The sequence below is a fragment of the Lonchura striata genome, chromosome Z (assembly GCF_046129695.1).
Source record: "Lonchura striata isolate bLonStr1 chromosome Z, bLonStr1.mat, whole genome shotgun sequence".
In the NCBI taxonomy this organism is placed as follows: Eukaryota; Metazoa; Chordata; class Aves; order Passeriformes; family Estrildidae; genus Lonchura; species Lonchura striata.
This window is the reverse complement of record NC_134642.1, coordinates 36,495,611-36,519,847: the sequence shown is the minus strand read 5'-3', so window position 1 is coordinate 36,519,847 and position 24,237 is coordinate 36,495,611. Positions and strand designations below refer to the sequence as shown.

General features: G+C 40.1%; 1 protein-coding gene across 1 annotated transcript; it reads right to left on the bottom strand.

The window, feature by feature from the left end:
* Window positions 1-294: 294 nt before the first annotated feature.
* On the bottom strand, window positions 295-23,648 carry DAB2 (DAB adaptor protein 2). The gene is made up of 14 exons (XM_021551517.2): window positions 23,535-23,648; window positions 11,732-11,858; window positions 10,359-10,498; window positions 9,655-9,753; window positions 9,203-9,334; window positions 7,163-7,246; window positions 6,580-6,627; window positions 6,307-6,369; window positions 4,883-5,503; window positions 3,910-4,063; window positions 2,792-3,319; window positions 2,277-2,368; window positions 1,369-1,436; window positions 295-638 (listed from the first exon to the last, which is right to left on the bottom strand). Exons 2-13 carry the CDS (start codon window positions 11,823-11,825, stop codon window positions 1,374-1,376), a joined length of 2,118 nt encoding a protein of 705 aa, XP_021407192.1. The 5' UTR covers window positions 11,826-11,858; window positions 23,535-23,648; the 3' UTR covers window positions 295-638; window positions 1,369-1,373.
* Window positions 23,649-24,237: the final 589 nt, after the last annotated feature.

Below are 24,237 nucleotides of genomic sequence, written 5' to 3'. Positions count from 1 at the left end.
CTCCGCAGTCCCTTAATGACACATGGAATGGTGGAATGATACTTTTACTTTTAGGTTAAATAGACAATATTAGATTATTTTCCTCTACACATAGTTGCATTTTTGTGGCTGATAGACCAAGTCATCTGCCCAGTTACCAACTGGAACTCAGTAGCATCCACTTAACTTTACAACTGGCTGCTTCTGTCATAATGGGCAATTGACCTAGTTGTTTAAGGTGTGGAGTTTTTGCTACTGATTCTACACCCTTGTGTAAAAGCAGCACCTCTCCCCTAGGTACATTAAGTTCCTCTATTTTGGGATAGTAAGTGCTATGTAAAGGGAAATGGTACAAGACACATTTACTCAGTGCTACCAACCTCTCTGTAGGGGAGTGCAAAGAACTAAAGTAAAGGTAACATCCACCAATTTGAATTTGGGTTTTCAGCGCGAGTCAATATCCCCATTTGCTTCACCCTGAATTATCTTCACAGCATGTTCTTTGAGGGTCCATGCTTCAAAATATATCCAGCTGGATATCTTTTAGACTGCAGACATCATGAAACATCAGCAAGAATAGCAGACAGCAAAATGAAACATGTAGAAAAATCACGTTGAGAAGAGGTCCAGTTATTCCATTTGTCCTTTTCTGGTTATGCCTAGAATAATGGAAAGGAATTAGGACGGTTATGAGTTGTGGCTTTATTGCTTAAACAGAGCCACTGAGTACAAAACTAAAGCAATAAATACCAGCACTTGTCTTCTGCCAGAAGCGAGACACTATTTCAGGGGAAGACTGAATGTTGTGGCAGAAGATTTGCTGGATCAGTAACTCATGCTCTTCAGTCAACAGTATAAAATTTCAAATTACATTAATTTATAGCAACAAAAGCACTTGTAGCAGCTTTTGATTAAAAATCAGACCAAGAGTCTAAAGCCTTATTCTAGTTTTATTCCAATTTACCCAGAGTCCAAAACTGCCATTGTTGAGGTGATTAAACTTCAGAAAGCTGTGTGCTGTATAAAGAGCACTCTGTGCTAACATTCTCTCTGAAAATATTAATGCCAGTCCCTCTGAGTTATGCAGCACATATATGGTCATTAATTTTCCTCAAGGAAAGGAAATCTACACCTATTGTGGGCTTGGGATTTAAATCTGTGGAAGAAAAATCTTTATTTTTAAGAAAGAAGCTGGCTAGGCTTAGACAGAGTGCAACTATATACAAATCTGATAGAGGTACGCCAGCAGAAGTTCTTCCAAGCACTGTTTGCCATATTTCAGGGAGCATTAGTGTGAATTTACTGCAGCTTTTAGATATCTCTTTACCAATCATTTCCTTAACAAATTTCAGAGGATGAAGTGGGTTGGTTTATTAGTGGAAGACTTACCTGAATTACGCAAATGGGTTGCCAAATTGATCATCAAAAGGACCAGAAGGTGGATTCTGAGATTCCTTCTAAGGAAAGAGAGATAAGCTGTTAGAGGATTTCCAGTTTTCACCAGATTTATGCTTCATGGCTCTATGAGCTATATCCTGTTCAAACACCTGAAAAGAATACTTCAGAGGTCTTGCTAAATACACATTTACTGTATTGCTTCAACAAAAGAAGGGGACTCTAAGCTATGTTAGCTTTTATGCTAGTCCAAGGCAAAGTATTTTTCAGAAAACAATTTGCTACTGAACACTCCTTTGGAACCAGTGGAATCATGATGAGATATATTTTAATCAAATACTAGAAATCTTAAGTCTGCACTCTGGACTTGGTCCAGAATTTTCACTGAGAGCTTCAAGTGCTCTGTCCCAAATTGAGTGATCTGGTGAAGCCACTTTCTCCCCTGCAGAGTCCTGAACATGGAACCTCTTGTTTGTACATCTAGAGAGCTTCACAATCCACACTGCTCAGTCTGCTCTAAAGAGGGTTACGTATAACCAAAGGGGATAATTTCTGAACTATATTATGTGATATTCTTTTGTAGAGCATCCCAGTACTACAGAACTTTGTACCATGGGAAACTGGTTGTGGTGCCAAGCCAAGTGAAATAATGCTTTGTTAACCTTCTTGCAACAGATACCCTCTGCTAGATTACATATTAGCCTCAAAGTTACAAAAGGTTTTTGTTGTATGGCCTCTAAAGTCATAACCAGTGCCCATAGGCACCACACTTATTAGGGAGAAAAAAGGGTTTTGAGGGCTTTTTTTGTGGTGTGACATCATTTGGGCATTTTAGTGTTAGAGTGCCTGTTTGTCATTTGTTTTTTTTTTTTTTTTTTTGTTGGACTTTTTTTACTACTTACAGATGAAGCACTGAAAGGGTCTGTTTTGTCTTGACTTTCAAACAGGCCTTCAGCTGGCAATGCAGCTTGTCGAGGAACAGGCTTTGGTGGTTCTAAAAAAGAGAGACATACTGCTATAATTACTTGACAGATTTAGCAAGCACTCAGGTCTGCTTGTGTAGCAGCACCACAGCTCATCTCATTAGAAACACAGAAAAATTATATGGAATCTCCTGCTTGTCCCTCAGTAAGCTTAAATCAGATGGAAGTTCTAACGTTGTACAGACTTAGGTTTACCTTGTTCTAGTCAAATAATTTAGGCACTAGGTGTCAGTGTTCGGCCATTGCTGCTGCTAATTTTTTGATTTTTCTAGTTGAGACAGCCCTTCAACCCTCTATTTCAGTAACCATTAACTCCAAAATGTAACCAGTCATTTTGGCAGACAGCTTGCTAGCTGCCATTTAATCATGATCCGTACTATCTTTAGAAATGCCTACTTTACTACTACAGTAACTGCTGAGAACTCCAAAAGTACCTGAAATGCTTTGCTGTTCTCCTCTCCTTGCTGGCACTGCAGGTGGCTTTGTCAGCTGGAAGTCTTTGAACATTTCCTTGACATCCTTCATTTCTTTATCTCCAAGTGGATCCAGAGCAATGAATGCATCACTCTCTTTCTTGGACAGCTCCTTCTGCAGTGTAGCTCTGGGAGGCAGCTGAGGCGGGCTAGCTGTTGTTGACATGGAAGGCAGTGCTGAGGCTGTCTGAGCTGGTAGTGTTGGAGATGTGAACACGCTGCTCTGAAAGGGATTCACAGCACTGGTTGGCTGTGCCCAAGAACTGGGTGTAACTTGTGCTGGCTGTGGCCAGAGACCAGAAGACTGAGTGGATGTGGCACCAAAAGATGAAGACTGGTTCCAGCCTGGCACTGCTTGAGTACCAAAGGCAAGTGTTTGAGTAAATCCTGAAGACTGAGCAGGCATCATAGACCCATGAAAGACTGATGTAGCCTGAATGAAGGAAGCTGTCTGTGGGGTCCATGGTGATGAAGTTACTGGCAAACCACCTGGGGGGAGATTGTTGTTACATAGCACTTCAGTCATCTGAAGACCACAAGCAGGAGTATATCAATTTTGTACCAGCAAAATATTTTCATGCACTGTTTGCAAAAATCTCTTGCTTTGCACTTATAAATCAACACAGAGGAAGGGAGTGGGAGAAAGGGTTTAATTTTTTACTTTGCTGCATTTCAGTGCTGCAAGAACAAAATTGAGGTTGTTGTAAGGAAAGGAGGAACATACTCAATTCTAGAACAGACATGACAGGTAAATTTGCCATGTAGTTGCTTCTGTTAAAATGATTATCAAGACACTGTGCAGCAATGTTACCCTGACCGCACAAGTTGTGTTTGGCTCACTTGAGCCTTGTGTATCTGAAGCAGGAATCTGCTGACAAAGTTAAAGCAGTTAACTGCTTTAATCCTGGTTCAGTTGAGGATGCAGAGTTTAGCATTCACAGAACTTAACAGTTTAGGGCAAACAGCACATGGATTAAAGGGTATAGCACTACACAAGAAGTAAAGGAAAAACTGAATCCATGTTTTCATGTTAGCAGGTATCTCGGAGTGGAACAAGACATTTACTTTTGTAAACTAACCTAGAGCAGTCAGTGGAGACGCTGTGGTAGAACTTTTTTTGAAGAGGTCCAGGGGATTAGCTGGCAAAGCTCCTGCCTGTGCCCCTGAGCTCAAGTTAAGGCTCTCCGTAGATGGCACAAAGAAGTCTGAGCTGAGCAAGTCATCCGATGCAGTCTAGAAAGAAAAAAAAGAAGTGAGATGCCATGGCAGAGCACATGCTAACACAACCCCTAGTCCAGAGCTAGAAGACTTTTTTAATTTAAAGCAGAGGAGGGAGTTTTGATATATCATTTAGAGTATAGGAGTTTCAAACATCACCCTTTGGTTCATGCCTAGGGAGATACATAGCATTAAATAGGTAAAACATGTACTAGTCACAAGTCAGCAGCAGAAGAACAGGACTTAGAATGGCTAAATTATTTGTTATAAGTGAGCTTCCCTCTGCACCCTACCCCTTTAAAAACTACTGTTTAGTCTGCAGAAGTCCCTGTAGTGGTGGCAAGGCTAGGAGTTTTACATAATTTGAGTACAAGACAAATGAAGCTGATCCAGGGCCACACTGTGCCTAAGAGGCAAACACTGAGAAACCACATAGGTTTTGGTAAGCTAGTACTAGTATCTTATTGTTATGAGACCCTAGGCTGATGGGCATACTGTTACCATGAAAGGTTATACTGCTATCATAACAGATTCTGGCATTATATCAAGTGTTAATATGCATAGCAGCATACTTACCAGACCTTTACAGAAGTACGGCAGCATTAAAGAAGAGAGTATAGAATTTAGTGACCATAGCTACTATGAAGCATTTATTCATAGATATTAGAAGGTATTATGGCTGCAGAGAGGTTAATGTGACCAGGGCGGACAGAAGCAGACATGTTGTGTAGCTAGGTGGCTTGTTATACAGTAATAAGAAAGCAAAGCTTCCTTCACCCAGCTTCTCCAAATAAAATCATGCATATCACCATAAATTACTTGAACACTGTTCACCTTGATAGTTCTCCTTCCTCTTCCTGGCTTGGTACTCTGTGGTGGTGGGCTAATTGTTATAGGCTCATGTGGCATGAGTTGGATATTGTTTTCAGAATCCACTTTTACTCCATTCTGCAGAGATGTTCCTTTTTCCAGAAACAGGTTTGTTGGGGCTTCAGGAAAGCCATTCCTTTCTCTCTCTGGTATCACATTGGAAATTCCTGCTGCAGGTGACTTACTCTCAAGTGGCCACTGGCATGTTAGTGCTTCTTGTTTGCCAGTTCTATTAGAAATCTGGTCAAACTGTTTATCAAAGTAGTCAATATCACCATTTGGATCACCATTACTCCCTGATGTCAAGGTACTTGGACTTTTCTTCTGATCAGATTTTAGAGAATCAAATGAAGATGGTGCAGATTGAGCTGGCTGTGTGAAAGGATCATCACTGAAAGGGTCTGGATTAGGTGTAGGAAAGAAGCTGAGATTGGTAGAGAAAGAACTCTCAGGCAAGAAGGGTGTCTGTGCCTTTGGTTGTGGAAGAGAAGCTGTGATGTCATTCAAGAAGAGATCCTCTTTTGCAAAGGTTTGTTTGGTCTCAATTTCAGAATTAAAATCCACTAACAGAATCTCTTTAGCTTCCTATTTTTTTAGAGAGAAAAATTAAGTTAGTTACACATAGATTTTGCTGCATAGTGAAAAAGATCAAGGAAAACAGCTGCAAAAGAAGAGATCCTAGTATCCACAACATAATACCAGTAAATAATTCAAAATCACACAGGAAAGCACTGCTGTCTATAGTCAAATTACAGCTATTTGGTCTCTGAAATCCAGTACTGAAACATCTGTTTTCAGATCCCATAGTTAAGCATTAGATGCTTGTTCTTCAACCTAGTGACTGTAGAGTGAGTAGGAACTAATTACACATAGGCTTTCACTTGAGTTAAAGACCCCTGCTTGAGTTCTAGTCCTTAGTTTTGACAAGTAAATCATACTGCCTTAGTATGACTTCAAGTTGCAGACTCAGCTTCAGAATGACACTGAAGAGCTATTTGCTAGTGGAAGGTAACATGCTAATTCTCCACCAAACTGCAGGAGAAGGGTAAGACTTGGTCACTGGCTGCATTGACAGCACCAACTGCATCAGGGCGATGGTGGCTTACAGTGCCAGATTTAAAGTGATAGGATTTTTGGGGTCACTGAGCTATGATAAGGCTTATGCATTCTTTTGTGCAATTAGGCCAGGTTGAACTAGAGCTACTGGAATGATAGTAGAATTAAGTACTAGAATGACATCTAGTGGTTAAGTGGATACTTCTATGGTCCTACCCCACTAGTACAGTGATGATTGCTAGACAGATGTCTCAGTAAAACCAGTATTTATTACTAGGACTAAATTTGCTTTCAAAGAAAAAGCCAAGGCAAGTAAGCTAGACTCTACTTACTGTGGGACTGCTCATATCAGGGGGTGTTGACATATCCCCAAACAAGTCCATCTGGTCAACTCCCTTGAAACCAGAAATATTGATAGAATTGGTATCTGTTACAGCTCTCACAAGAAAAAGAATTAAGAATCATGCAAATTTACTGTAAAATCTGCAGTAAACATGATAAATACTATCTATAAAGATTGCATTTCCTACACTTCCCTGCATATGGGGACAGTCAGTTATGAACTCTTCAATGGCATCAATAAAAAGTTTTGAAATTTAACCTACTGGTTTCATTTTGTCCACTTGATCAGCAGGCAGTTCTTCACCATCATTCTGTAATAGATGGATAACAGTGTCAGAAATAATTGAAATTTCAAAATCTGCCTTAAGCAAGGAACTTGTGGGCTTTAAAAATGAAGTGATGGGGAAGGGAAGCATGAGAGAGATTACTACTCAGTATTAGTTCCACAGACCCCTTTCACTTCCATTTAAATGTAATTGGGCATCTGGCATTGCCTTCATAATGCTGGCAGCATAAGGAAAGTAAACGTTAAATGTTGTGCAGCAGCATACCTAAACAAGAGAGGCTGAGTGGAAATGACCTACCTCAGTCTTATTTACTTCTTCACTCTAAAGAAAAAAGAAGACTTTTAATACCTAAACATCAAGTAGAATATCAAAAGTCTCTCACTTCCAAGGACCTTACCAGACCTAGGCAGCCAGACAGCTGTCACAGCTACCAACCAACAGCTTCCAGTGTTTCTGGATTTAGGCAGAGCTTAGTATCAAGTCTTACAAGAGCTCAAAAGTCAGCTGAAATTGAAATAAGCTTTATGCAGAGTCATTCAGTTACTATATTTTTACTCACTTTTTTCTTTTCTTCTTCTTCCTTCTTCTTCATATTATAAATTAGTTGGAAGAGGTCCTTAAGATCAGAAACCAAAGGCTCAGCCTGGAAAAGAATGTGGATTTTAGGCCATGTACTACTTTTACCTGGACTTCTACTGCTGCAATCTGTGCAACAAGCCAAACTTCTGTAAATGGTGCAAGACGTAGGTTGAGATAACAGGAAAAGCAAGAGTTTAAAGACCTGTTTAGTCTTCATATAAGATTTTGCTTTATCCAAGGGCAATGGAACACAACCAGTGTAGAACTGTTGTTAACTCTATGAAAATGGCTGTACACGAATTTGTGCTAACCTGCTATGTTTTTGCTAAAAAGCTGGTAGCAATACTTCTTAAGTGCATGGCAAGTCCTAGAAGTGCAAAGTTTATTCAAGCCTTCTGGTAGTCTCCTGAGAGGAAAAATATTTTGCATTTGTCTATTTGCTACAAACTGTAGCACTGAATGTGGAGAAAGCTTCTCTATATAATACTACCTTCATTTTAAACAGTGTACAAATAGCAAATGAGCAAGACAAGCATAAGGTAAGATTATCACCTCCTCAAATGTGTAAAGCTTTAAATGGGATCTGTGACATGATGACAGTTTAATGTTATTTAGAATAGCATGGCATGCCCTGCACATCCATTAACAAGAATGTTGTTGTTGTGGAGACGGTGGTGAGTTCAGCTACAATGCTTTGGAACACTTGTGTCAGGCACACAGCAGCTTATCCATGTCTAGAATAGGATACCACCCCATCTTCAGCCACTCCCATTGGCACAAGCAGAGAATCCTTTGTACAGCTCGCACTGCTTACACTTGAGCGCCATCCTCTCCTAATCAAAGGGTTTAGACATGCACTGGTGGGAAAGAGCCATTGCAAGAATCATCAGCTTTAACAAGAAGTACAGCTGCTGAAGTCCTCACTTCTGAGCTAGACAAATTTATGACAAAAACACCCAGCATCAACTCAAGAGCTGTCTAACGGCTGGGTGAGCTTAGAGGCTGGCAAGCAGCACCCTGTAGTGAAATGAAGGAGTAGACTTCAGGGTACATACAAAAGGTTTGTGTGCTTAACCTACAATTCCCCTGAAATCAAACAATTATTGGTCAGAATGTTGACAAACTAATAAAAAAAGATTTGAAGGAAGGCCTTATAGATGTTACTGAAGTAGTAACATGCTCCAACAAGGAGCTCCTCAGTGCAGGACCTGTAGTGGGTCCAAAGCTGCCAACAGGTTCTCCAGGAGGGCAGGCAGGAATGACTAATAAATTTGTAGCTTTGAAGTCTAGGTTCATCAAGTCATTATGGTGACTATTATAAAATCATTACAAAAACAAGCTGGTAAATAAAAAATACCTAACTTCAGGTTGTTTATGAAGCTGCATAATTCTTAGTGGTATTTTTAAGTAGCTTTTTCCAGCATCCAGTATTTAGATTCCACTCAGAGAGACTAACCTTGCACACAGGATTTCCGCATGTGAGGAATTTATCACAGACAGACCAGAATCCCTCTCAGCAAGTTAGGGTTAGGTGGTCCTAGGAGGACCACACCTGTCATTTACAAGCCCCAGAATCATTTTTGCAATTGAGTAAGCAATTTCCCTGCTGCACAAAGCAAAGAATGGGAACTAGAGTAATGTAGTTCTGTATTTCTATTAATTCAGAATGAAGCTCTGGCTATTTTACTTAAGAAGTAGTACTTTCACAGTGGGAAGCCTGTGCTAATGGCTCTGTTCTCTCACTAATGACTTTCATAGACAAGTTAAGCTTTGCTAATCATAGTAACCAAGACTACTTGAGTGATTTTATTCTGGACTACAAAGAAACTGTACAAGACAGAAGCCAGTGATGACAGTCAATTCCTATTCACTTTCTTTCAGTAAAATCTATCCATGCATGCTGGTATTCCCCAAAGGAATTTTGAAGAATTACCAGCAAAACACTAGACCCTTACCACAAGTTTAATTTTTACACAAGAGCATTATCCATAGCACGTGAAAGAAAGCATCTGATTCATACCTGTTGGGCTGTTTTTATGGCAAAAAATTGGTGCTGGCCTTCTCCTCCACATATATAGCCAAAGGCACGATTGTCTGTTACATCCCGAGCAATAAAGGAGATTTTGTTTACTGGATGCTCATGTTCTATGACCTGGAATTGAGAAAAAAAAAAAAAAATCTATTGGTGTAAATTTCTGGACATATAATAGCTGCTGTTTTCTGTAGTTAGAATGACTGAGACTGTTAAAAATCTTCAGTCCAAACCTCAAATTTATCAGCCTTTGATTAATTACAATAGGATTCAGCTGTATTTCTGACAGGACTCTTCAGCATTACAAACATTTCACAAGCCAGTTTTTATATGTGGAAATGAAGTATAGTGCCCAAGTAAGAATACAGCTCATATTGGTCTAACTTCCATGTGCCTCACTAACTTTAAGAATCACATAAAGAAAATAAGTTTTATCTTACCCCAGTTTTTTCATCTATTATCTTGATACCAGAGAGGGAGATGTTTACCCAGATCTTCTGTTTGTGTTGACCCTGGGAACGGGCTGCTGCTGCCATTCCCTAAAGAGAATGAATGCCAAAGTATTGATGAGACTTCTGCTTGACTGAGCTTTAACTTGTTCTTTGTAACATATGTCTGATTAGGTTTAAAGTGATACCACAGATCTAGATGGTTTCCTCTGTAAATTTTAGTCCACAAAATTGCTGCAGTAGCAGCATCTTCATCTGCTTTTCCACTCTGATTGAAGGTATGTGAGTGTTCTGAACTACAGAAGTAATGGTCTTTATTGATGCAGGGACTTATTTATTTTTTAATTTCTATGTATCTCTCAGTGTCACCATTGACACAAGATGCCAACTTGTGCTTTGAGGTCAGTGTTGAATTTCACAACAATACCCCCTTCCCCTACATAACCCAAGCTCATAATTTGTGATGAAATTCATATTGCCATCATTCATACTGGATACCTACAGGTCAAAAGGAATGTTCCCAGACTTTCAGAGAAATGTCTTTTGAGCCAGTACAGGAAGCAACATCCATCTAGATGGTGCTGTTAGTAGCTACATTACCAAGCTGTATTTGAAGTTTTGCCAAAGTGACTATTTGATCTGCTTTTTGAAGACTAACCAGAGGTTGTTCCTTACGTGACAGATCAAGCCCTTACCTTCAGCTTCATCATTGAATCCTGACTCATTTTGTCTCCTCTTGCCTCGGGAACATCATCTATGCCAATCAGTTTAGCTTTGTATTTTACACCATCACCTTTGAATCTAGCCAAGAGAGAATCATCTGTTTTTTCTGGCCCTGGAGACAGAGAAAATGTTTGGTGGGTCTGTTTGTTTTTTTAAGGTTATTTTTACATTTGGGTGAGTTGGTTTTTTTGTTGTTGTTTGTGGTTTGTTTTTTTTCTTTTTTTGGTTGGTTGTTTTTTGGTTAGTTTTTTTTTATGACAGAAATGGCTATGTTGAGATTTGTGATCTTTAAAAAATATATACACCATCTAAACATACACCAAGTACATGTTAAAACTGTCTCTTGAATACAGCTGACTAACAACCCATGTTAGACAGCTGTACAACCCACTGCAAGACAGGTACTCCTTTAAGGTCACAGTACTCTTGCAGAATGTGGCCTCAGTTCAAAGAATGGAGCCCAGTGCTTAATGTCTGGGGGCTTCAGAACAATTGTTCACCACATAAAATACTAAAATGTGGATAAGAAACAGTCAAGTAGATATAGCTGCTAAGAAAAAACACCATGCAGAAATTATACTTCCCTGGCATACAGGGTGTTCAGTAAGGCCTTTAGGTGTTATCCCTGTGTTCTGATGTAGGCATATCTCTTCTTGCTGTGCAAAAATAATCTCCCAGTTCCCATACTAGAACCTGATATTAGCACCAAAATTTCTACAATGATTCTACTTCCATCCTTCTAAGCATTTGGGATTTTAGCTAATTTGTTATTTTTGCTGTTCCATCCACTAGAAACTGCTTACTTTCTTCTCTGCATGCTCAACATTGCTCAAGTATATACCTAGGTATGTATTTTTGTATGAAGTAATTATATTTACATGATCTAATCTCTCAAAGAATCTATTATCTGATATACAATAATTCTCATGGAATGAATTTTCAGCTTCCCTGGACTAGAATTTGTATTCAGCACAAACCTCCTTTCTAGAGGGTGGGGAGGAGTCAGGTTAAAGTTCAGAAAACAGCTATCATGACGGTCCAGGATCTGGTCACCTTCTCAGGAAGATCTCTCTTCTCTGGGCTCTTGCTTACTTGTCCATCTCAGCAAACAACTTACTTAATGTGGAACAGAGAGTTTTAGAATTTAAGGCTAGAAAAAAGCTTTTAAAACTAAAAGCCTACCTCTTGGTTAAGTTTACTATTCTGGCATATCTACTCACTCTTCTGGTCAGGTGCTAAACTCAGTTATTTCAGCAATAGTAGGAGGGTGATATTAGTATAGGCAAATGCAAAAGATTAAGGACACAGAATAGAGGAGGTGTTCATGTAGTAAGCGTTTTCTTACCTTTCTTTTTTTCCTTCTTTGAAGATTGTGCCTTTGGTGGAGCCTGTTGTTCAGGCTGGCTGTTGGTAGCCGTAGTCTCAGCTTCAGTAGACATGATGGGATTGTGTCCAGTTATGTTCACTGTAGACTTAAAAATCCAAATAACAGTTAGAAGACAGAAATATTTTATCTTGAAGAAGAAATACTTTTATTACAGCTGTTAGTCCACCTCAGTTCCACTGGACACTGATGCCTGACAAAGCCTGGAAGTGTAAGTAGTGATTATATGGCAAGTATAACTCAGAGTCAGACTACACAGAGCATGAAGTCATGGCCAGGAGATGATGAACCCTCACCTGAGTAAAACCTAAGCAGCAGGGCACACTGATCTACATCAATGGGCTGTACTTGCACCAACATGTTTTAATCTGTCAATCTTTAGCTTTTTTTACCTTTTAAAGCTATTTATAGAACCTCAGGTATTTTTGTCTATTCTTGTTCAGCACTGCCAACTCCATCTCTAGAGTAGCGTAGGAGAGAACGCAAGAAACATTTGTTAGGATCTCTTCCAAACACCTATGAGGATTACACCAAAACACCCAAAAGATGCCAGTAGACACTGTTCATGTTTTCATAATCAGCAAAAATCAGAGGTATCCAACAGGTAAAACCAAAAGATTTCCTCAGGCTGCAGACAGACTGCTCCAGTGAACACAGAACAGAACCTCAAGCCAAACCCCCCACATGCTTGTCTTAACAGTAATCAAGTAACCTTTAGATTTTCAAAAACCCTACGATTGACAAGAAACTATGGATTTTAGGACTTGCCTCTATGCCATGTGACCCTTTTGCCTCTGAGACACAAATTTAAAAAATAATTTACAGTCACCATGTTTTGTTCCAACACAGCCAAAGCATTCACTCTTACCAAACACAGGTACTCAGAGCAGCTTTATGCAGTTATGGAGATCTAAACCAAGCCAGAGAGAACTGGGTATCACATCTGCTACCATTCTATCAGTCTTCTTTCTGGGATATTGCAATGGCTACAGTTAGTCCCTCGAATTTCAGGATAACAAATGAAGTAAAGAAATTGTTTAAGTGATTAAATAATTGGGCTCCTTTCTAATTCACCCTACATCCAGGCAAGCTGCTACAGACTAAGCCATCCCTTTTATCTAGCATTCGAGACACGATTTGTATGTAGACCCAAGTACTGAAGCATTGCATTAGAACTTTGCTATTCTCATAGTCAGTTGCTCATAGTCCTACAGTCAATTCCTCATTTGCCTTAGTAGCAGCTGATACTTTACCCATTACTTCAAATGTACTTTCAGAGTTTTGCTCTCACTGCTGCCTTCCATTCCTCCCCCCAGTTTACTGCTAATTATACTGACTCAACCAGCTTCCACTGAGTAATGGATAAACTCTTAACTGACTCTTAACCCAGGAAGAACACAGATTCCTAGATCTTAACAAAATTTCACCCTGAAAGCCTCCATTTCCATTTAACCAGGAAGAAGGCCTTTTGGAAACTAGCTCATTCAAGCAAAATTAGACCTAGGTTCTTACCAGATGGTCTGTGAACTGCATTTAGCATTGGTCAAGTATATCAACAAAGATAAGGGTGCTCAAATGGGAAAGAACCGTCAGCTATACCTGCTCTTCTCTGTAAGCAACTTATCTGACCACAGTTAGAGAACATTTGATGCAAGGGAACAAAGGTGTTGCTGTGAAAGTTTCAAGTGGTTCTGAGTAGAAATAGATGTCAGAGGAAGAGTTGTTTAGCAAGCCATAGTTATTTAAGAAATCTTATCACTGAAAGAGTGGCTTGTGTGTCCATTCTGACAAAGGGTCAAGGGAACGACTATTAAGCCCACAGGGATTTTAGAGAGTACTTGCAATAGTGCTAAATTAGACTGTGCCTATTGAAATCCACATTTTAATCAGATAAAATGAAGTCAACTGAATTCTTCTTTCAGAGTAGTTAAGCTAGATTGCCTGATAGTATAGTTTTGGGTGGAGATAGACATAAGCATAAGGAACCCCTTCCTAGATTTATCAAGTCCCTCAGAAATAATGGAAGAAAGAGTTAAAGTTGGATCATTAGTTAAACACACACTCCTATATGGAAGATTACTTTTGAGAGAATAGAAGGAAAAGGCCTGGAAGAGAGAAATAAAACATGATCTCAAGAAGCTGAGTTATAGCTTTAAGACATTCTGACTAGCTCCATTCTGGAAAGAAGAAATAAGAATCTCAAGGCACTGAATCCTGACTCTTAGTGATCCTTCTTTCTCTTAATTATTAGAGCTACACCTAGCTGTGTTTTACAACTTATATAACACGCTGTAGTAAAATTAAGAGACAAAAATGAAATAACATAGGAAGGAGCAAATATGCACGAGCAAGATCTCACTTTGACAACTGTAAAATGGTCTATGTCTCTATGTTCAGCTGCCATATTTGCATTTAAAGCATCCTGGGTCATCATTGCCATCCACCTCCATTGTACGGAAGTCAGAAGACTATAGAGCCAGATCATTTTAGGTTAGAGAGGGCTGTCTGGCTACTTTACATGACCTATTCTCATGTCTGAGATCTGGCAGAACTTTCATTCCCTGGTGGGATTTTTCAGTACATGATGGTCATTTATCATACTTTTGGAGAACTTGGTGTCTGAAAATTGCCTCAGAAACAACAGAATTACTGAAACTAAGAACGCAATGATAGACAAAGGCAACCTTAATATGTGCTTATATTTTAAATAACTACTTCTTGATGCCTGAGTTAAGCCACATGTTAAGCACTAAATCATCTCTGTTTTCACCTTAAAATTTTACTGGGGTGGGGGGAAACATGTAGCTTGAGCTAGCAGTAATCTATTCTGCTCACTATAAAAAAGCCTCAGCCACAAGTAAATATGGTTTCTGGGCTTTACATTCAAGCTAAAGCTTGGCAGGGTCTTCATCACAGTTAAGTTTGTGTTATCTTAGTGGAAAGTGCTGGTGTGTTTAACATGGAAGTAACTTAAATAAAGTTAAAATCTTCCATTTCTTTCTTGAGGGCTTCTTTTCACAGTACTCAAACCCTTAGAATTTCCTTACTCCAGCTGCAGGTGGAAGACAACAAGACTAAAATTGTTTTCTTACACTTTAATTTTGAGGTCATCTCAAAAGAGCCAGCCAGCAAGCATGGCAAGGCTAGAGATGCATGTGCTTTTATGCAAGAGTGAAAGGAGAGCTGACTCCTCAGATATGCTGGCATAGTAAAGAACAGATCATTACCCTAGCAACTATGTCAGCACTTAGTTTAAAGCAGTTTGAAACTTGTCCATGTAGATGAGTCCATTGGTACCAACACACCTTAATTTCTCACTAATCAGTTGTATGGCCCATCTTCACTGCTGTGCTAAGTGCACTGTTTCAAAAATACAAAGAGTACAGATTTACAGATGCTGTCACCTTAGAAGGGCACCAAACTCCGCCTGTATCACCACATGCATATCATGCACATTTTTCTCACCCACTTTTCCATTTACTCCAGACAGGGCTTAAAAAGAGACCACTAGCAGTATCTTCCTCCTTTCTTTCAGGTACTATCCTTTGAAGAGCAGATATTGATGACTTCTCAGAGAAATACCATGTCAGGCCCTCAACACACAGTCCATGATGTATGACCTGCAACCTACTGTCTCAAGTCAGACTACCCTCTATTCAAGACTTGTACTTCATTTCTACACAGTTATCTTAGCAAAGTCAGTCTTATAACTTCTGGTATACGGCGCTGTTGGTGTCTTCTCTGAACTCTCTGCAGGGAGGGCTGTCACTAATGACAAGTCATCCCTGAAATACCTGTTTTTTAGCAAGACTTGGAAGAACATGCCAAGCAATTTTGTTGAGCAACATTTAGTTTCCCTTAGAGATGCTTTTACAGATATCTTTTATTTGAAAATGGGGTGGTGACATGATAGATACCCTTAATGACTATGTTTTTGTCCTTCCTGTGCACAAGTGAATTGAGAATCTTCATTATGGCTGTAGTTTGTCATAGAATTAAGGACGGAACAGAATAGTCTCCAACAGACAGGCTTTTCTCCCCTCAAAATGGAAAGATAATCTCTCAACTTTGAGGCATCTGAGAAGAGGTTAGAGACACCCAAAAAGTCAGAAGCAGATAAGCTAAACGTGGTCAGCAGCCCAATACTTTGTCCTCTTCATAGCCTGTGCTCCTTCTTTGTCCCTACAAGTGCACGATTCAGATTAAAGAGTTATTGCATGTAAATATTTACCCTGAATTAGAATCTGTAAGGCTGTGAGAGGACCAGAGAAGCTTTTTCTGCTGAGTGAAATATAGTTAGGATGAACTAGTAACAGGAAGCACAGCAATAGTTCAACTGCTGAACATGCTTCTGGGGTAGGTTGTTTCCTCCCCCACAATTCTTGAAGGGTTAGTCAGGTTCTTCTGGTCAGAAGGCTTTGCTAGTGAATTCAAGATTTTAGTTTTCAAGCTAAGAAAATAGACTAAAGGCTAAAGAGCAATTCACACAGTGACTAGCAAGAATCAAAGTTCTAAAGGCAGATAGTCTGTTATCAGTAAATTATCTTGACTGGCAGCCTTCTGCTCACATCAGGAGTATAGGAGAGCATTTATGAGCCCCTGTAGGGCTGACTCACATTTACATTTAACAACTCCCCATCTGATTATCATATTTTCTACTTAGTTCCTTCTATAATGGTAGTAGCTGTGAGAAGTCCTAGGCATGCGTTAATAAATCAAAAACATAAGTACTAATCAGATTTTTGCTTTTTAAACAGGATCACTCATGCTGAGGAGTCAAATAAAATATAAACTTAAATATTTTCTTTCATTGCTAGAGCACCCATTGTTTTGGTATCTGACAGTGTCTAAAGAATTCAAGTTGAATAAACCTTCTGTAACATGACACAGGAGATTACAATGATTTAAATAGAACATTCCAGATGCTTGTTCTGATGCAAACATTTACATTAGTCTCTTCTCCCTATTAAAACAATCAAACTAGTCTGTTATGAACTGACATATCCAGCAACAATATACATGAGAAGTAATTGTCTTACCTACAGGTAGGTTATATCTGATGTGTTCACACTTATACATGACTAATACCTGCTTGAGGACAAGTGGTAGAAGAAAGTTCATAGACAGCTTGGGAACTATTCACTTCCAGTTTTAGCCACATCTGGAATGCATGAGCAGTATTGCTTGTCAAAAAGATGACTGAATACCTACTTTTATACTGCAGAGTATAACCAAAGGCCCCATTGTTTGTCTTGTAAGAGAGACAGATGAAAAGGATATTAAACTACACTGTCATTCCCAATATTCAGGTTAAGGTCTAGATTAGCAATGCACTGATTGCTCAGTTCAAAAATCCTGTTGAACTATCCTGCTTAGGCTGTAGATTGCTAGAAATGTGATTTGTGTTCAAGAGATCATGTGCTTGTTATTGTGATTTTAGTTAAACCAGGTGCTTACCTTTTGGACTACATATTTCTAGAACAACAGGATTTTACTTTAGGGAACTTTTTATGTGCAACTTGCTTTTCAAGTCCTGTCTCATATTTAGTCTTCTTACTCAATGGATGGATTGGTACTTTGTTGAGGTATTAAAGGCAGATTTATGCCAACAACTTCCTCTATCAACACTAATTCCAGTTTGAAATAAACTGCAACAGCACTTAACATATTGCAGGATGTGGAACATAGTCCAGCTGTCTTCATCATATACAACCAGAAATGAAAAACAGGGAAGGGTAACCTTTATCTGCTTAGTAGGATAGAAATGCACAATTAGACACATCAGGGAATACCTCCCTCATGCTGCTTCCTTCCCTAGTACCAGCTACAAAGCAGATAAAGATCTTAGTGCACTCATTAGCCATGTCAGCTACAGATGTTGGCATGTACCACTGCTGGTGCAGCATCACGCCTGTGAAACCACACAGAGAGCTCACCATTCATCCAGCTTGCCAGCTGCTATTTTATCAATTGAACAGAACAGTCTGTTCTCATCACATCAGCCTCCTCAGAACCTCTTGTTTTTTAGCAAGAACATAGAAATTCAAGTTCCTGAAAGTGTTTCATACACACTTGAATCATGGCCAAGAGAGTATCACTAAGTTAGTAGCTGAGACTGAACAAGTCATACTCTTCAAATGGTGTAATTGGATTGGTACTTTATCATTCTACTGTGCTTTCAAGCACATGATTTGATTTCTGATAAGATAATTAGTTACTGTCAACCCAGCTACAGAAGTGGCACTATTTTGATTTTTCTTCTGCTTGTCTTGGAAATAAATGTATGTTTTGCAGTAAGATTAAAGCAGGTGGCTCAAGAGAAGTAATGACCAGTTCAAATAATCTGCACCTGATGAATATATGTAACAGTGCCAATTTATGAGTGAAAAGCATTTAATGAGCTCATGCTATCTGCTTCTCTGAAGACTTGATCACAAGATGAAGGAAACTACCACTTTCATAGTGTTTGATAGAGCTGTTTTTCAGCCAGGAACTTCAGTAGCCAAAGGTAGTGCCCAAGTATCTAGCTAAATTATTTGTTGTTCCAGGAATAAGAGAGCGTGCTGCAACAAGGCTTCATAGTAGCCTTTCCCATCTCTGTTCATTAGCTATGGTGACTCAATCATTAATTTATTGAATTAAGAAATCCTTCACTTTTAGTACCAGCAATACCAGCATCTGAACTCTAAATACTTCCCTTAGAAAGAAATGAAAAGTCATACTGGGATACCTTTCTTAATAGAGAGCTATTATTTTGGAAAGAGACTAATTAGATTATATATTTAAATTATCTGCAAGAATTTTCTTCCTATCAGCCTTCAAGAAAGATTGCATATTTTGCAACCTGCTAAGGGAGCATTTCTCTATATCACTCTCCAGTTTCCAGTTCTGAAGCCTCACAAATTAGTGGCACCTGAGACAGATCTTAGGAAACATCACCTACCCATAAGATGAGGAATCTCAAGCAATATGGCTGCAGTACCTACAACTCAACCTTTTACCAATATTACTTGTTGAGAGTCACTGGATATACTGAACAACATAAAAGTAAAGCAGCTGTTATTCAAGGCAGCTAGTGTTTACTCAGATGCAACTGAGTTTGAACTGAACAACAAATCAAACACTTCATTTCCAACTGTACTCCTAAAGCCCTCCTGCCTAGAAGGCCTGTTTCTGATCTTCTTGCTTGTTAGTATAGTGAAGGAATCTTGCCAATAACCATGCTTTTCACCCCTCCTTCTTAGAGCAGGAACTTGACACATATTGAAGCTGTTATCATAGGTTATGTCAGCTGCATACAGTTAACTGTCTGCTGCTGGCACAGTTATGCTTCTTTGCAGTTTAGGTATATGCAAGCTGGACTGAGAGAAAATGCATATGTTTTGCACAGCTTGCTCTTAAGTGGGTCCTCTACTGGTTCAAAAATTTGTCTCTATGAGAAACAGGATTTTCCTGTACTATTCTTGCATTCATACAGCCTAAACCCATGTAATCCTGGCTACATTGTTGAGTACTGCAGTTTGCTTACCCAGACTGATAATCCCATGAGCAGCCAAAAGCCTATCATTAAACATTCATCTCATCAGTAATTGAAGAGCACTCCACCTACCCCCCAGCTACTGTGTCTCTCAAAACACAAACTGCTGTAGCAGTTACTGCCACAGGAGTCACTTCATACTTCCTCTTGTAAGAGATGCAAATTATGTTCATTATGTAGTCTGAGAAGACTGATGAAAATTCTGCTTGCAGAGCCTACTTGTAGTCTCTTTTACAGCAGTTCCAGTCTTCTTAAGTATTATGAAGCATATTGCTTAATATAAGGGTTGCCCTTGCCTTCAAGATTAGTTATTGCCAAGGCCCCCAGTCCACCCTTGTATATGTAGCAAGAAAGGTAATGAATAACTACAGAAGACTCGACTCTAAAAAGGTGATACAGAAAGATCTGTACCAGAGGTAAGAAAGGATTAACCAGGAATTTTAGAGTTCCACTACAGTTCTTACAGAAGGTGTCCTACTGAACAGCTAAGAGAGTTTCATAGATGACTGTTCTACAGTAAGTTTCCCTACCAGTAATTATAATTACACATATTAGAGGAAGTTTACACTACTATTTGTAAATACAGACTATAAAGCAATCTTGACCAGGGTCTCTCTAATTTTCCATCTCTGTGATAGTCTTGACAGCATATTATAGGGATGCCCCCCTCCCTAAGAAGCATACAAGGAGTAGTGTCATATCTGGGGTTTACCTTCCATCAACCAGGATAGTCATTGCTTGCAGACAGATCTGTGAATCAAGCTACTAGAAAACTAGTCCTTACTCATAGAGTGACCTTTGTCCCTTGCCTCAAAGCACAAATGACCATATTCTGAGAGGGCACAGAAGAGATCTGTAAGGTAGAAAAACAGATTGCAATATTAAAATGACATCCTTAGTGCTCCCAAACTTCTTTTGTTCCCTCCTAAGAGGAAAGTTTCATTCATAGGCATTCTAGCCATGGGGCTAAAATTATCGGGTGTGTGGCACATCAGCATTAAGATTTTAATAGACTTTGCTGGGGGCATAACTTCCTAGCTGACATTGTCATGAAACCTCCTGATTGTCAAGGTGAAGGTCCATTATCCTGTCTCTTAGACCTACTTTTTCTGCTGAAGAGATAATCCTCATCTTATTGCTTAAGGATGCAACATGAACTAACAGAACAGCAGGAAATTCAGCTCCAAGGCCAATAACCTGTCCTTAACTGGCACTGTAATGTCTGAGCTTTTAGATTTAAGGGGACATGCACCAGCTATGAAGCTATATTAAAAACTTTTAAAATTAATTTTCAAATCACACAGGTAATTAGAGGCAAAGATCTACAGGGCATTTCAGCTGAGACACTTCATCCTCAAGCACTCCAGAGCATGTGCAAGGCATAGTCTTTTGGATGAGGGGCAGACTAGAATGGTCCATGTCTCCATCAGCCAGGGCTGAGGAGAGACCTGGATGGGAGAAGATGCATTGTTCAGCACTCAACTGCGCAGCTTGCATAATAAACAAGATAATCCTGTTGAAACTGGTACCTCTTATTTATTGACTAGACCTGACACTGTGCTTCATCCAGCTTTGTTATAACCCTGAGACCCTTGAACCCAAGCACAGCCTCAGAATTAGGTTTCTAATGAAAGTTTTTCTCAATTACAATCCTCAGACACCTTATTTGATTTGATCTCTTTAACACAACCCCAAATACTTCTGTGGAGTCCATGCTGAGGTAATGAGTAGTGGCTTATCCCTATTTGTGCTTCGTAGCAAAAGCTCATTAATACCTCTTGGCAATCCCTGATCTCAGTGGTATCATCTTGATTCCACTAACAATCCATTTGTCTTCATGCAAGATCTGAAGTTTTTCTCCAAAATCTTTGCATGTTACAAGTTACATTCATGCTTCCTCAACATTTGAGACAATCTAGCCAGCAAGCAGAATTTCCACCAGCTCTGTTTCCAGATCAACCTGGCTTTCTCTAGATATGGAATTTACTGCTTTATACAGGCAAATTCATGCTTCTGTAGTGGTTATATATTGCTATCCTTCCCGAAAAAATTTCACAAGCATTCTCAGGGTTAACCCAGCTGGTCACACAAATTTCCTTAAACTGTGAGGTTTACTAGGAAAGGAGAGCATCAATAAGAGAGAAAAATCAGCAGGTTTGGCAACAATACCCAAAAACTATAGCATATTGGTGCACTTTTACATCATCTCTCAAACTATGGCTTTTTTACTTTGACTTTTGAGCATCCACACTGGATTCATCCTTCCTTGATGTTAACTGCATTTATTTGCTTTCCAACAGAGACAAAAAATCTACCCTTTCCATACATTATAATCACCTGCTTAGAGTGAATTTTTCTTCTCCTATCTGCTTGAGAAATAGAGGCCTTGGGCAAGAAGTATATTTACAGCAGCTACTAGACTGCAGTCTGCAGGTAGTTTAACAAGTAATGCTCTTCTCAATCAGAAAATAGATTGTGTAGAGATACTTCACAGCATGTAAAAGGCATATAGCAGATTAGACAATCACATTTACCTTCACAAAAATTCACTTGATTTTATCCTGAGCTTTCCTGTGCACCAAATTATGGTGTTTGCTAGTTAAGCCTCTGTTCTGATGACTCACCTGACACTGATTTAGTACTCTCATCCTCCTTACCTTTGCTACCATTTGGTTGTCCTTCTTGCAAAATAAACCTACTATTAATAAAAATCTCTTCTTCAGATGTGACCATGTCCTCACATTATCCAGGGAATTTTGAAAAGCTGATTGTGCCTCAAGAAACATTGTGCTGGATGCAACTGCAGTGATTCTTTGAACAGATTTGGTGGGTGACTCCCTTAGTGCTCAGCTGCAGATTTTCTTTACAATTCATGTCTCCAGCCTCACCTACCTAATGGAAGCTGACACAAAAACCTGCTAGCATTATAATTGCCTAGGAGGTCACTATCAGACACAATGACATCCTTTCAGTTTAACATTGCCTGTCAAGTCTTCACAGCAAACTAGAATACATACATTCATAATTAATTTTATCTAATTGAATCTGCGTCTTTAATTTTGTCTATTTACAGAGATGTTGCCTTCCTCGAGCATACCTATGGCCATTCTTTGGCATACAGTATGCCTTCATGCTCTCAGATTTGGTTACTTTTGGGCAGCCTTGTTTATGAAAGTCACAAAAGACTTCTGAATGTTCCCTTTTAAGGCAAACTATGTTAATTAGGAGATGATTTTAAAACTCCCAACTCTCAAAATAATAAAATCATCAGCCTTACTAGTGAATTTGTGAAGCACTTGAGTAACCAGTCTCAACATTTTTGAGGAGTAAAAAAACCTCTTTAAAGAGAAGTCCACCTGAACAGATTTGTCTATGTTGGCAACACCTGCATTTGTCTTATGGCTCATTGTACTGGCACCATCCCAACACTAAGTGTCACCATATAATGGACATTAAGCATTATATATCATCACCTGAGAAATCAGTTTCTCTGCCGCAGTAGAAGACTAATTGCAGAAAATTGTCAACATCTACAGCTATCCCGGTTCACCCTAGACTGAAGTAGCATGCAGAAACAGACTGGCAGACAGAGGAGCGCTCCATCAAAACCAGAAAGGACACTCCATCCAAAAACAGAACAAAACCCTACTCCTATTTCACAGCATCCTAACCTGTGTTCTCATTATCTCTGCTATTAGAGAGATCCTTTCATGTTCATAGTATTTAGTATAACTAATTGGTTATAGGAAATTTAGAATTTATATAATTAATCTATTTAATGATTTCAACCCCATCCTCTCCACACTCAAAACCGAATACGCGCGTTTATATTACTTTACCCTCATGCTTCCCCGACCGCCCGCCCCGCCGGAGCCAGGAGCAGGATGCCGGCGGCTTCTACCCCACCTCAGCCGGGACACGTTCCCTGCAGCCCGGGCAAAGCTCCGCGGGACGGGGCCGCCCCAGCGCGGCGCCTCCCGGCCCGGCGCGGCCCGCGGCTCCTCCCGGCGGGGCTGCGGGAGCGGCCGGAGCCGAGCCCCGGCCCGGCCGGGCACACGCGGCCCCGCATCCGCGCCGCCGCTCGCCCCACCGCGCTACCCCGCGCAGGCACCCACTCTCGCGTGGCCGTAAAGAAAAAGCTCCTTCCCCCTGTGACAGCTCCTTCGCCCCCGCATCGCCCCCTCCCCGGCCGTGCGAGAGCCGAGCCCGGCTCGTAAAGCTCCTTACAGGCTAGATCCGTGCCGCCCTGTGCATGATCCGATGACCGTAGCCGGTAGCCTGGCTGGGACCGGGGCCCCGGTTAAATATTCGGTTGCGCTCTCGCCTTCAGATTAGTTAGCCACTCACAGCGAGCGATATGGTTTTAATCAGATGCTGGCAGCTGACGACTACCCAGGAATGCGCTGTGATGTTTTTGCTGCTTGGTCTTGGCTACTCCCCCTCAACGTGTCGGTGCTCGCAAGTTTAACCCCTTGCGAGCCGCCGCTCCGGCCACCGCGGGAGGGAGCGGAGGGGACGGAGCCCCACGGGGGACAGGCGGGGAGGGACGTGGGGCGAGGCAGGTGGGACCCTGCGGGGGCACGGAATCGAGTGACACTCACAGATTGTGCCGCCCTCTCTATCCTCCGTCTCCCCAAATTTGTAACCAGCCGAACTGAAATACTGGGTCAGTGCAATTCAGTTTCTGGGTCACATCGAGACCTGACCTTTGTACTTCCCACTCATCTTTATTCAAACATCTATCAGGTTTTTTTAAATTTTTTTTTTTTTGTATTTTGTATTTTTTTTTTTTTCCCCAGAGTACTACAGCTGTTTTCCAACTTATATGAAAGAAGCTCTGATTAAAAAAAAAAAAAAAATTGTCCTTGTAGCAGAATGTTGTTTTTTTTTTTTTTTTTTTTTTTTTTTGCTTTTCAAGGCTGTTAAGCTA

Bases quoted from the DNA above. Each gene is read 5' to 3' on its own strand.
- DAB2 (XM_021551517.2), bottom strand. From the start codon at position 11,825: ATGTCTACTGAAGCTGAGACTACGGCTACCAACAGCCAGCCTGAACAA. The intron at 9,335-9,654 runs GTAAGATAAAAC...TCTCAATTCCAG, and splicing joins TAATAGATGAAAAAACTGGG to GTCATAGAACATGAGCATCC. The intron at 6,628-7,162 runs GTGAGTAAAAAT...CATCTATTACAG, and splicing joins AAGAAGAAGAAAAGAAAAAA to AATGATGGTGAAGAACTGCC.